Genomic DNA, 15,331 nt, shown 5'->3' on the forward strand with positions numbered 1-15,331 from the left:
GTTTATCCTGGTACAAACATTAGATACAAAGCCTCTTCAGAGGAAAGCTATAAGATGGTAGCTTGTTCCAGAGCTTCAATGTCAAGCATGGTCTAATACTGTTGAAGTATTGAGAGCAACAACACAAGCCTTTCCATGCCCTGTGTCCAAAGGTGGGTGAGATTAGTGAGGATGTTTGCAGGTGATGTACTAAAACTGGATGTGAGAATTATAGAGGAATTTCTATACTGAGCGTTCCTGGTAAGATTTATGCAAGTATACCTGAGAAAAAGCTACAAAAAATTATGGAAGGGAAGCTTGAAGAAGAACAAGCTGTGGTCAGGCCAAATAGAGGTTGTATGGGTCAGATTTTCACTTTAAGACAAGTATTTGAAAATCATGGGAATATCACAAGCGTCTATATTTATTAGACTCTAAGACCAGGCCTTCTGAACTTTTTGTACCTCCATATTTGATCATGCTAGGTCATTGTCTAGTGCAGTGGTAGTGAACCTTTTTATGTGCACATGCCAAAAATTTACAACCGAGTTGCTGACGTGCCGGCGCATGCCAAAAATTTACCAATCGATTTGCTGATGTGCTGCGCAATTTTTAATAGTGGAAAAATTAATAGAAAATTAATCTAACTTAATTAATTTATTTATATATTTATAATATTTTATAAATAATTATTTTATTTATAATTATTTATAATGTTATTCAGTGTAAAATTGATTATTGTATTATTAAATTGATTTTCATTATGTTGGTTTGAAAAAAAAAAAAAACAGTGGTGAGAAAAATATTTATGAATTGTAACTCACCATTGAAGTTAGCTGAGCAAGGGAAGCAGCAGAAGGATGTCAACTTGTCGACGAAATGCTTACCATATTTACTCGAAAATAACTCGCCCTCTCATATAACTGGTACCCCTGATTTTACTTTACGAAAAAAAAAAGACATTAAAAAGTGTTGCATATACCTTGCACACGAAAAATGTTTAAACATGTTCACGAATATTGGTGATATAAAGTCTGATGATGATGATGATGTCTATTTCTGGAGCTAAGAGACAGATTCTGCATTCTATGTTTTTCATTAGTTCTATCACTGGCGATGCCACCATCAGCTTGTTACAGTTGGAGCTCTCAGTCATCCTTAACTCTGAGCTTTGTTCCATTCCCTGCTACATTTCAGAAGCCTCTACACAAAAAGAATTCCTAAAAATAAGAAATAAGCATATCAAAAAGTACAGTGTTTCTGTGCAATCCTAAATCACAACTGCAAAATCAGCTTCTTCATGACATAGCGAATCTGTCTTCAAAAAGACTAAATGAAGATGCTTTAGCACCCTAAGCCTCAGCCACAATTTTGTCGTCGCACCAAAAGAAATACCAGTGTAGACCTAATATACAAGTTAGAATACAGAATCTGTCACTTAGCTTCAGAAATAGACAACATCAGACTTTACATTGCCAAATTGCTGCTCCCAGAAAGCTATGAAAACTAATAAAGTATTGTTATTCAAGTGATGACAATACTTTTTTAGTTTAGTTTAGTTATTTAGATGCCATTGAATATAATTGGAAATGAATTTTATTCCTTGAGATTGCTCTATCTGTATCCCACTAGACTGTGACCTCACCAAAACTAAGGTTAAAAAATTAACCTAAGAATGCATTTAAGGATTAATTTTCCTGGCTGCCTGACATAACAAAAAAAACCCTCAAATTCTTCATTTCATGTGTCCTCCCCGATATATGGTTTACCTAATCTCCACAAGCCTAATTCTCCCCTAAGATCTATAGTAGATGCAACTGATGCTCCATGCCACAAATAGTTTTTTTACAATTTGTAGCATGGAGCACATGTTCTTACCCACCTTTCACTGGTCATATATAAAAATTTCTATCCCATTTTAAACCTCAATTGAAAATCTAATTCTAAATAATACAGATGTATTGGTAAACATTGACATCACCTCCCTGTTTGCCAATATTCTCTTGAATGAGTATTCTCCTATTCAATATTCTCTTAATGCTCCTTAAAAAAAGTTTTTCCTTCTGATATCTTAGTCTTTTCCTTTGGCATCAATTCTGGTTATGTTTCATTGAGTATTGTGTGTGTGTGTGTGTTTTACAGTGTTACTTGTACTCCCTGAAAATGTCTCAGTCACTAAGAAAAATATTGGAAGCATTAAAATTAGTTTTTAATCCTTTCTTAGTACTGTCAATACTCCATTAAACCTCCAATATGATGTCCTCCCAGCACTTAGTCCTAACACCTAGTTATATTAAAATTACTTTAAATTTAATTTTTCCAAAAAGCAAAGTTCATTGTTATCAATATTGTTCTTAAATTAGTATTAAAACTTTTAGTTATTTTAATTAATGTTCTGTTCTTCCTTATTTAAAAAAAATAAATAAATAAAAAGAACATTTGAGGTAATGAAATAGCCACATAGTATGAAATGGTTTGCAACATGCACACAGTATAAAAGGCAGTGCTGCTTTTCTGTTCTTTTAAAAGTCTTTGTTAAAGTGCAGTTGTGTTAATATTCATATTAAACAAATGTAATAAACATAATAAGTCAGAATATTTTAAAGTTATATATGTACATGTGATGATTCGTTACTACTTGATTATACTTTTAAATTAGGTTACATCGGGAAGCCCTGAAACAGTCGGCAACAGATCCATCATCAGGCAGAATTGACATTTCTATTCTTACAACAGGTATGAGCAGTTCTGCTCGTCGTCGCAGAGCAGAGACAGCTCAAGCTTTAAGAAAGATGCTACAAGCTAAAGGAAAGACACAAGCATTCAACTACCAAAAAGTTTTTTTGGAATTAAAAGAACAGTCAGATGTGGTGAGTTTAGTTTTAATCAGATGTTTTGTGATCAAATGATATGGAATGACAGTATTACACACAGAAAAGTATAAACAGTATTTTTGTATTCATCACAGTATGGTATTATTAAGCATTTGTCTGCTAATGTTAAATCTGAAATAGGGGGAAAAAAGTTATTCACAGATTTTGTGATGATATAACACTTAATATAACACATAAATACTTTTCAAACAGACAATATTGGCAAAGACCAATTCTGCTCTTTCATCTGATAGAATTTCATGCACTGAACTCTGCAGTTCTTTTACATCTCTGCTGAAAAAAAGCACTACTAATTTCTTTGGTATAACTTGTAGCTTGAAGTCCTGGAGATACTTTTTTCAGATGGAAAACAATCAGAAAGAGTTTTGTTTTGCAGTGATATTCAGACAGCTGTAAAAAATAAAATCAAAACTAAATATTTGAATGTCATGATTATACGTGACATCCAAATGCTTGTTATATGCTTATAACACTTTCATGTTCGTGTAGCTTTTGTGGTCCATCATAATGCTAAGAGGTGAAAGCCACTATTAAATCTAGCTAGTTACAACAGGTATAAACAATTCTGTTTCTAGCTGTAGAGCAGAGATAGCCCAAGAATTAAGAAAGATGCTCCAAGGTAAAGGAAACATATAAGCATTCACCTACCAAAAGACTTTTTTGGTAGTTAAATGCTTGTAGGGAACAAGTTTTTTTTTATTTCTGAACCTCCTCTCCCCACACAACACACTCTGAATAAACAAACACAATGGCAATAATCTTAACAGACAATTTATTATATGTTTAAGATGATGCCATCCAGCCAGTATTTCACCACATGAATTGCAGTGTTATTACTGCATAGTTATATGCTAAACTCTTGTCACTCTAATCCCTTGATACAAGATGAATAAATTTTTTGTTACTATTATAGATGAGAGAGATTGTCTATATTGAAAAAGTTCCATGTTTAGTTTCTGGAGCAACATAAAAAATAAAAAAAATTCTTAAGTACATAAAAGATAAAGATCGATTTGTAACTTTACAATAAATAGTTGAGAAATCAATTGAATATGCCAAGGATCTGTACTTAAGTTTTGTAGATCTGGAAAAGGCATATGACAAGGTGCTCAGAGAAAAGTTTTTCAAAACACTACCATTATATGTGATAAATTGAACATTATACAGAGCAGTACATGGTCTATATTTAAGTTGTCAGGAAGATGATTTGATGTAAAATCAGGGGTAAGACAAGGATGCACATTATCTCCACTCTTATTCATCATCTATATGGATTATATTATGAAAGCAAATGGCATTAGATCCGATATTAGAATTGGATATGTCAAACTTAGCTCTTTGCTTTATGCAGATCATGTGATATTCCTAAACAAATCCAGTAGAAGTCTGCTTGATTCTCACTAAATTGAATAACAGCTGTAACAAATTTGGCATGAAAATCAGGAATAAAAACACCAAATGTACGAAAATAGGCAGAAGCATAGAAAACTTCATCTGCATTCTGAATGGAGATCCTATAGAACAAGTAAAATATTTCAGCTATTTAGGCACAGCTTTTATTGAAGATGGCAAGTTAAATCTGGAAATAGGTAACAGAATAAGCGAAACGTACATGATGGGTAGCCAGCTGAATAAATGTATGTTGAATATGACAGTGAATATGTATATTGAATATTGAATAACTGAGAGGAGACCTCCACATAGCCTTTAAAGGAATGCGGAGAACCGACCAAGGCTTCTGACCTACTATCCAATCCTTAACTTCTCGTGGTGCACCCTGTTGGGTATCTACTTGGATACTGAACTAACGAGGATAGGCTGACAATTTGGGACTTAGCCGACCAAATTGTATTCTTATTGGTTAAACCAAAATAAAAAATGGTGGTACAACATGACAAAATTTCATGCTGGCTGGGACATCGCACGGTTAAACTAGGCCCCCGTTGTTTTCACCAGGGAACCAGGGCGAACAGCGAAAAGTCAGCTACTGGAACAAATCTGAAAACACACCCCAACTCAACATCACTAGAGTTAAAGATCGGTACTATCAACATAAGAAGCCTGAATGGCAAAGAAATGAAGCTAGCTGAGGAATTAGATAAGTACCAGAGTGACATAATAGGGGTGCCTGAAACAAAAAAGATAAAATCTGGTGAGATCTTTCTGAGCAATAAATACAAAATGTTATATTCAGGCAATGGCAATCAAGGAAAAGAAGGAGTGGCCATATGTTGTTTTCTCCCTGGTGCAGGACACCAGAGTGTACAGAGGATTTGAAATTGGAAGTGATCACTATTTAGTCCTGAGCAGGATAAAATTGAATTTCATATTGAAAAGAATAACATGTAAGAAAGTTTTAAAGCGAATAAAAGTTGAGCAGCTCTCGGATGTGAACTGTAGACTAAAATACACAAAGATTATTGAAGAAAAAATGAAAGAGTATGAGAACAGGAATCAAACCTTGGAGATTCAGTGGCAAACTCTGAAGAAAACATTGATTGATTCAGCTAGAGAGGCATGTGGTGAAGTTGTCTACAAGGATAGAAAAATTAGAAATCCATGGTGGACACAGGAAGTTAAACAGGCAGTGAAGGAAAAGAAGAAAGCATATCAAAAGTTCTTCGCAAATAAGTCAGCTTGTGCTCTTAGAGAATACAGAGACAAATGCAAGAATGCTAAACACTGTGTAAAACTAGCTAAACAAAAGTCATGGGAGGACTTTGGCAAGAATATAGAAAATAAATATCAAGAAGGTGGCAAAATATTCTGGAGGTTGTTGACGAAGCTTAGGAATGGAGGAAAGAGTGCTGTAAAAGGAGTTAGAGATGATAAAGGTAACATGAAAATGGAAGAAAAAGATATCCTTGAAGTATGGAGTAATTACTTTGAAAAACTGCTAAATGAAACAAGCAGTGATGACAGCAGAGTGGTAAAAAACACTGACCAGGCATGCAGTCAGGAATACATATCCATACTTGAAGTAGAAAAAGCCACCAAAGGCTTAAAATGTGGAAAGGCAGCAGGAGTAGATGATATTCGACCAGAAATGCTGAACTATGGTGGTATAAAAGTCTTACAGTGGCTGCACTGCATTGTTCAGAAAGCCTGGACAGAGGGACGAATTTCCGATGATTGGAGTAGAGCTCTCGTAGAACCCATATATAAAAAGGGAAATAAAACTGAATGTGAGAATTACAGAGGTATTTCCCTGCTAAGTGTTCCTGGCAAGATCTATGCAAGTATACTTGAGAAACAATTGAGAAGAATTGTTGAAGAACAAGCTGGATTCCGGACAAATAGAGGCTGTCAAGATCAGATCTTCATTTTACAACAAATAGTGGAGAAATCATGGGAATATAACAAAGATCTCTATTTGAGTTTTGTCGATTTGGAAAAGGCATATGAAAAGGTGCCAAGAGAGAAGCTATTCAATACGCTACAGTTATATGGTGTCCATGGGTTATCATATCAATCAATACTTAGTCTTTATTTGAGTTGTAAGTCAGCAGTTAGAATCGAAGGAAGTACAGGAAGATGGTTTAATGTTAAATCTGGTTTGAGGCAAGGATGTACATTATCCCCCTCTGTTATTCATTATCTATATGGATCACATTATGAAGGAATGTGGTATTAAACCTGATATCAAAATTGGAGATGTTAATGTCAGCTCTTTGCTTTATGCAGATGATGTTATACTTCTAAATAAATCTGCTACAAGTCTGCAAAATTCTCTGACTAAATTGAATAACTGTTGTAATAGATATGGTATAAAGGTCAGCAATAAAAAGACAAAGACAATGAAAATAGGCAGAATCATCGAAAATGTCAGCTGTGTTGTGAATAGAGAACCTGTGGAACAAGTAAAACATTTCAACTACTTAGGCGCAATTTTTAGTGAAGATAGCAAATTAAATATAGAAATAGACAACAGAATCAGCAAAGCTGGTATGGTGGGAAGTCAATTGAATAAATTCATATGGAATAAGAGAGAAATTAGTCAGAACACTAAATTAGCTGTATACAAGACAGTGTTCAAACTAGTTTTAACTTATGGATCTGAGAGCTGGGTCAGAAGTAAAACACTTGACCAAAGACTAGAGACCGCAGATATGAGAGTCCTGAGAAAGATTATAGGTGTGAACAGATGGCATCGATGGCAATATCATATTAAAAACGAGGATATTAGGAAAGAACTTGACATTGTCAGCATCCAGGAATGCGTTAGCAGTGACCATACCACCTGAGGTTAGCAGAGCTAATCTCAGGTGGTATGGTCACTTAAATAGAATGGGAGAGGAAAGATTAGCAAAACAAGTGTTCGCTGCCAGGTTGGCAGCAAAACGACCCAGAGGAAGACCAAGATATAGGTGGATTGATGCGGTACAAAGTGCCTTAGACGATAGAAATATAAGATCTGATAATGTTGGAGTCTTGACAAGTAACAGACTGATTTGAAGGAAAATTGTAGATAGGAAGTTAGTAATGATGTAATTTTTTCATGTGGTACTATCATATCCTGTACACCCCTTGAGGGTACATGGCAGAAATTTGATGATGATGATGAATATGACAGAATTTAGCCAAAACACCAAGCAGTATACAAGACAGTTTTAAGTTATGGATCTGAGAGTTGGATTAGAAATAAAGTACTTGATCAAAGACTAGAGACCATGGATATATTAGTTTTAGAAAAATTAGGGAGTGACTGAATGGCATCAATGGCAGTTATGTTAGAAATGAATATATCAAAAAGGAACTTGACATTGTTAGCATTCAAGAATGTGTCAGCAGGTCTAATCTAAGGTGGCATGGCAATCTAAATAGAATAGTTGAGGAAAGGTTATCAAAGAGGTGTTTGATGGCATGAAAGAGACAGGGAGACCAAGGTCTAGGTGGATTGATTCAGTTAGAAGTGCCTTAGAAGCACGAAATGTTAGATATGACAATATTGGAGTTCTCACAAGTAATAGACCAATTTATAGGAAAATTGTTGATAGCAGATTAATAATGATGTAAATAATTTAGTTATCTACTCTGCATTGTCAATTTCTTGAAACAGCACAATGCAAAATGTAGTATAGGTTTGTAAATAATTTTTTGTGTTTTGGAGCAACACACACACACATATATATATATATATATATATATACACACACACAGGAATACCTTGTATAACGCGGTTTTGAACAACCCGTTTTTATTATTACATACACTAACATTGTCAACACTGACCGGCGACTCCCGGATGCCGCAAGTGACAGTCAAGAGTTTATGCAGTAGTTATTCGATTGGCTCTCACGTAGACACATTCTTTCCCTGCGGCATTTTATTATTTACGTTAATATTAGTATTTAATATTTTTTTATTATTTAAGTATGAGTGAAAAGAGACGAAACAAACAAGACACTGTTGGACTAACAAAAAAATGCAAGTGGTTGACATTAGAGAAGAAACTTGAAATTATAAATGTCATGAGAATGACGCTTCGTTTGCTAAAATAGCATGTGAGAATTCAATGAATGAGTCATCTGTACGAACAGTTATTCAGAGCAAAGCAAATATTAAACAACATGGAATGAGCACCGCTTCTTATATGTCAAAAGTGATCACGAGAAATCGATCTTCTACAATGGAAAATATGGAACGCCTTCTAATGATCTGGATTGAAGATTGTAATCAGAAAAAGATTCCTTTGAATCAAATGATAATCCAGGCAAAAGCAACAAGTCTATATGACAAAATGAAAGCGAAAATGAAGGAGGTACAACTAGTGAAACTTTTATAGTAGGTCGTGGGTGGTTCTATAGTTTCAAAAAGCGTATGGGACTCCATAACGTAAGAATCCAAGGTGAAAGCGCAAGTGCTGACACTAAAACTGCAGAATTATTTCCCAATGAATTGAAGGAGCTTATTGAGAAGGAAGGCTACACAGATGATCAAGTTTTTAACGTTGACGAGACTGGCTTGTTCTGGAAAAGAATGCCATCGCGCACATTTCTAGCAGAGAAGGAAAAAACACAAGCTGGGTATAAAGTGTCAAAAGACTGATTGACACTTTTACTAGGAGGTAATGCATCAGGTGATTTAAAATTGAAGCCACTGCTATACAGAGCAGAAAACCCAAGAGCTCTTAAGGGCTTTACAAAGAACAATTTACCTGTTCATTGGCATTCGAATAAAAAAGCGTGGGTGACTCATTCAATTTTCGAAGACTCGTTTAAAACTTTTGCCCTGAAGTTAAAAGCTATTGTAAAAAGAATTCCTTTTAAAAATTTTCTTTTATTAGACAATGCGCCAGGCCATCCAACTCTATTGACTGACTTAGATGAAAATGTCAAGATTCATTTTTTCCCTCCAAACACAACATCAATTCTGCAGCCAATGGATCAAGGCGTTATCTCCACTTTCAAGGCTTACTATTTAAGACGAACTTTTGCTCAAGCTATTAAAGCTGAGGCAGAGAAGATTCTTGGACTTTGAGTGAATTTTGGAAAAAATTTAACATAAAAGATGCCATTCAAAATATTTATGAATCTGGGCGAGATGCGACTCAAAGCAACATGAGAGCAACATAATATCTTGCTGCATTGTTCAAAGGACTTTGTTGCTTTTGTAACAGAAATCTCAGCAGAAATTGTGTAGATGGGCAAAGATCTTGGTTTTACAAGTTTCGATTGTAAAAATGTGAACGAATGTATTGACTCTCATTCAAATGATCTGGATGATGAAACCCTTTTGGAGTTGGAACAACAACGAGCCTATGAAGCAGAAGAAGATGAAGATGACCCCACTCATGTCATGGTTGAAGAATTTTCCTTCAACCAAGTACTAGATCTCTGTAGCATTTGATGGCATTATTGAGACTTTGTCTCAATAATGCCATCAAATGCTACAGAGATCTAGTACTTGAAGAGACAAAGAAGACAAGGATGGTTCAACAAACACTAAAAGACTACTTTAGTAAAAAGTAAATTACTGTATGCTAAAATTGAAGCAATATTTGTATTGTTTTCTACAACTTTTATATCAGATTGAAAGGATTTTATTTGTTATTCAGTTAATAAAAATAACATTTTTTTTTTCATTTTTAAAGATTTTTATTATCCTAAATTTTTGTAATAGACAAATTAAATTGAAAACCTTTTGCATAGCGCAGTTTTGCATAGCGCAGACTCTTCTTGGACCCAATTAACCATGCTATACACGGTATTCGTGTGTGTGTGTGTGTGTGTGTGTGTGTGTGTAGTGGATGTGGCATTTGCACCCCACGGCGCTTAGCCACATGAAAGAAGACTTGGTTTCGAGTCTAGTCGCCAACTAGAGGAAATTTTTCTAAGCCTTTTTTCGACCGGTTCCTGAGTTAGTTGATCTCTGGCACAGGCAAGCTGGTTTTTCCTCCCGGAAACTCGGGTTTTTTGTCTGGTAAACTCAAGAAAATCGACCATAGAACCCACATTATTTCAGACATTAAATATATTGTGTTAGGGACCACGAGATGGCGACACATTTGAGCCGTCTCTCTTCACTGTGTACTGCTTAATTAGTGATAGCCTTGGGCCATCTATCTCTGATTGGTACCAGTGGAGATTGAACTGCCCACTCAGTCTCCAAAAGTTAGATAGGGCTAAATGGCCTCGCCTACTCCCCATATACGGGAATAAAAAGGCGTTAGCTGATTTTTTTTTTTTTTTTTTTTTAATATATATATATATATATATACAGGGTGTTCGGGATAAATTTGACAGTTTCGTAAGGAAAAAGAAAATCTTCTTTGTATCTATTAAATTTAATGAATTGACAAAAAAACATTACAGGCAGAGTTAATTACAATACTATCAACAAGATTTACTCAAAATAACCACCATTAGCATCGATCACAGCTTCAATTCTGCTTCGGAACCTCGAACAAGCTGATGCTACAGTCTCCCTGGGAAGGGCCGCAAAAACTGTTTTAATTTTATCCATTAACTGGGCTTTTGTATTACTGGAAGTGCGATTGGTGTCTTTTTCAACTGCGCCCCATACAAAATAATCCATGGGGTTAAGGTCTGGGGAGTTTGGAGGCCAAACATTTGGACTGGTGAAGTCGTAGAAATTTTCAGACAACCATTTTTGACTTTTCCCAGAGGTGTGGCAAGGGGCCGAATCCTGCTGCCATACATACGGCCTACCATTGGCTACCCTTGTTATCCAGGGCTTGACTACAGTTAGCAACTCCACGAACAAAGCCCGAATTCCAATGCCAGGGTTCTTCAACACCTGTTCCTGCAGATTTGCGAGGAATTCTGCTGTACGAACGCAATCAGATCGTCTGCTAGGGATCTTTCTTCTTGCTACATCCTCGTAGTCACCATTGCAAGTCTCTAGTTCATGCCTGATTGTTTTTACTGTATTCAGGGAGCATTGGGCAGCAGTCGTAATATCCTTATTTTGATGGCGGGCACGAATCATCATGATACAAGTTATTCTCTTCCATGATTCAGGTGGGTTCCAGCTATCCATCCTTTCTGACATCTTGTATATGAATGAAGAAGGGTCCAAACTTTTAAATGAAGAGAAGTGTGTGTTAATACATGTAACTTACGGAAAAATATAATTAATTATAAATATGTCAAATTTATCCCGAACACCCTGTATGTACTAACACTCTAAACAGACAGCTCATTGTCTTCAAAGCACCTGACTCAGGAGAACATGATACAAAACTTCCAGCACTTTATCTTGATACAGAACTTTTAAATTAGATTCTGTTGACATCCTTGTTTGCCAATGTTTATAGGATTGACACACTAAGAGTTAATTGAAAGAAGACGATTCTTGATGTTAGCAGCTATTCAAGCATCCTCTACACAAGAAATTTTTCACATAAAGCTGTAAGTTTTATGATTAATTAGAAGACATCATGGCAAAGTCTTTCTTTCCCCATTAATCTAAATTTATGGAAGAATTTAACTCTTGTAATAAAGTCAAAGATTTAACAGTAATCCAAAATATTTTATTATTATTTTGGCAAACTCCATCAAGTCAATAGGCTCGTCGTGGGCAGCCCACTCAATAGCAATATATCTATCGTAATGAGCTTTGAAGTTATTTACACATCCTCCATTCACAGTGCACTACAGTCGTGCATTTCACTCACCAACAGCTCTTCACTTAAAACTACTCGCACCCTTTTTCACTACATCTTTATACAACTTTCAGGGATGGCCTCTCATTCTTCTCATCTTAACATGCCATGTTTATATAATTCCTTTCGTATTCTCTATCAAATGTCCATGCGGTTAGCCTAGTGGATATGCTCTTCGCAACCATATGCGTGGGGAAGGAGTGTCCTAGGTTCAATTCCCGTTGATAATGTGAAGAGCTCAAGGATCTTCCTCAGCCATAGCCAAGTTAGCCTGTCTTGGGCGTGGACTGCAGCGCCCCCCCCCCTCAGTTTATCTGGGGTTTTAATCCCGCAAGCAGGCCAACTGACCCTGTGAACACATGCCTCTACAGTCATAGGATACCTCCAGGAATAAGGAGTAACCAACCTATTCCGTACGATTTCAGTTCCATAGTGTAGGTCTGTGCATGAGCATAAATTAGGATAGGGTAGGATTCTCTATCATGTCTCCTCTTTTCCTCCTATCCACCAAAGCCTGTAATCCATATTCCTTCAAAAAAACTACATAATCAACACTCCAGAGCCTTGATATCGCTTTGGTCATTCGTTTTTGGACTGTCTCTAGTGTTTCCTCATTATGATGAAACTAGGCGATCAAATTTGAGCATAATAGTGAATGTGTGGTTGGACCTACATATCAATATACTTTTTATCATAGCAGAAATACAATGTGTGGTCTTTGTAACACTTGCAACATGCCCTAGGAACTTTATTTCATTATCTACCATAGCCTCAAAATCCTGAATCTCATCTGCTTCCTGAAGGACAGCTCCACCGATACAGTATGTAATCTTATTTAGCTATATCCCAAAATGTAACGCCTTGCATTTATTAATATTAAAACTACAACCCCACTCATTTGTCCAAGCTTAGTAAAAGCCTATTCAACTCTTCCCATAGAGCATTAACATCAGCAACACTTCTGATAATTCTACCTAACTTTGCATCATCGGCAAACATCTGAAGATCCCCAGTCAATCCACATTTAATATCATTAACCAATAAATTAACAATAAGGACTCAAGAACAGAAACCCTAAGACATGCCACTGGTCACCTTTTTCTGAGACATTGCTCCATCATATACAACTTATTGGTATTGTTCAGAAAACCAATCTTCAATCTATCAAATGCCTTTGCAAAGTACAAGAAAATCACTGTATATGAATCTCCTTTATCCAATGCATTTGTCACCTTATAAAATATAAGCAGATTGCTACAACAAGACATGCCCTTCACAAACCTATGCTGACCATCATAGAGCATTTTATATCCATCAACCCAATCCTGTATTCTAGTCTTAACGTTTATAACATGGCTTGCTTGGTTTCACTGTTCATCCATCTCACTCCTACTCTATTACTCTCTTAACTCTTGGTATGCAATTATGCATTGCTTATGTTAGATACTGCCTTATTATTACCATGTACTTTCAACATCGTTTCTGCACAATTCATCAACCTAATATATTCATGCTAGTTGACTATAAAGTTTCTCATAATCACCAACCCTTATACGAGAGTTTTTTGAAAAGTTTGATAAATTTTCAAAAAGTCAATTGAATAAATATGAATTTATTCAATTGACTTCCCACCATACCAGCTTTGCTGATTCTGTTGTCTATTTCCATATTTAATTAACATCTTCACTAAAAATCATGCCTAAGTAGCTGAAATGTTTTACTTGTTCCACAGATTCTCCATTCACAACACAGTTGACATTTTCAATGATTCTGCCTATTTTCATTGTCTTTGTCTTTTTATTGCTGACCTTCATACCATATCTATTACAACATTTATTCAATTTAGTCAGGGAATCTTGCAGACTTGTAGTGGATTTATTCAGAAGTATAACATCATCTGCATAACCTTTCACCAACAAGAAATTGAGAAAATTTTGCTCAAATTGGATACCAGAAAGTCCCTTGGCCCTGGTGGCATTCCTCTGATTGTCCTAAAGGTCTGGGTTCTGGAGCAGACTCCCATTCTGTGTTGGCTTTTACATGCTCTAATTCCACTGGTATCTACTATGCAAGCTGGAGATTAGTCTATGTTGAACCTATTCCTAAAAAGGGTGACAAATCTATACCCTCAAACTACCATCCAATTTCTCTTACTCCATTGCTTTCCAAAGTAATGGAAAAAGCTATCAACACTTAGTCGCTCTGCTATCTTGATGACTTTCAACTAATAAATGGTAGTATAGTTTTTGCCACTTTCAGTTAACAGGCAATCTACTCACTTATGTCACCTATATCTGGACACATACCATGGAAAAGTTTGCAAATCCCAAATGGTTGGTTGACCTTGATATCTTAAAGGCTTTTGACTGGGTCTGGCACAAAGGCGTTAAGTAAACTTCCATCATTTGGTCTGCTGCCAGCTTTCTGACTGGATGCCCACTTCAGTTGATGGTGGTTGATTCCTTATCTTCTAAGTATGCAACTGTCAGTCATAAGGTATAAGTTAAGTATATGGGTCTACATATTAGAAGTATACATTGTTCTCTCACCTGCCCTAATCCTTCTATATGTAAATAAATTACTTCAGCAGACTACCAATCTAATAGTTAGTTTTGCTGACAACAGCACATTGCATTCCTCCCTTTCATTTGACAAACCTGGCAGAGCACAAATCACGACGATATCCAGAGTGAATACCACTACCACCTTAGATACAGCTTTCAAAAACATTCATCAGTGGAGTTTGGATAATCTTGTTTATTTCAATACTAGCAAAACACAACTGTCTTATTTCCCTCAAAAAGAACCCTTCTCCTACAGCCTTACTTTTGATAACATCCAAATCCCCATGCATGGTGAAATTCATCTTCTTGGGATAACACTAATCTCAAATCTTTGTTGGCATAAACATAGAAATAAGTCTCCTCTGTCTCCAAAAAATTAGATTTTATTTTTTGCTTGAGGCATTACTTTACTCCAAACAACTTCTAACTTTATACAAATCACTAGTCCCATATATGGGGTGGTTTTCATAGGAACTCCCTAAAGATACTGGACTCTGTATCTTTAGGGCATTCCTATGGAAACCACCTATAGTCACTCAGTTTTCACTGCTTGTGGAAACTATGAACTGTAGATTGTATTCCTTGGAATCCTTTCTTTTAGGGTTACACAGTGATCAGCATCCATTTTAAAAATTTTTTATGGAATTTACAACCGTGTTAAAAAACTTTTTTATTATCCCGACATTTTGATCTTCACATCAAGATCATCATCTGGAGCGTACATAAGTATACAGAACAAGCTGAGTTACATCATTAACTGTAAGCTA

The 15,331-nt window shown here is 35.8% G+C and overlaps 1 protein-coding gene across 3 annotated transcripts in view; it reads left to right on the forward strand.

Moving 5' to 3' along the window:
* dpa (disc proliferation abnormal) overlaps nucleotides 1-15,331 on the forward strand; it is a 238,270-nt gene that overhangs the window by 214,042 nt on the left and 8,897 nt on the right. For all 3 annotated transcript variants that reach the window (XM_090398134.1, XM_090398132.1, XM_090398133.1), the window contains exon 19: nucleotides 2,639-2,849. In XM_090398134.1, coding sequence (XP_090254260.1) covers nucleotides 2,639-2,849 — 211 coding nt within the window. The remainder of the gene's footprint in view (nucleotides 1-2,638; nucleotides 2,850-15,331) is intronic.

This window comes from Typopeltis vanoorti, chromosome 9 (assembly GCF_054136105.1).
Source record: "Typopeltis vanoorti isolate ZY-2024b chromosome 9, IOZ_Tvanoo_1.0, whole genome shotgun sequence".
NCBI lineage: Eukaryota > Metazoa > Arthropoda > Arachnida > Uropygi > Thelyphonidae > Typopeltis > Typopeltis vanoorti.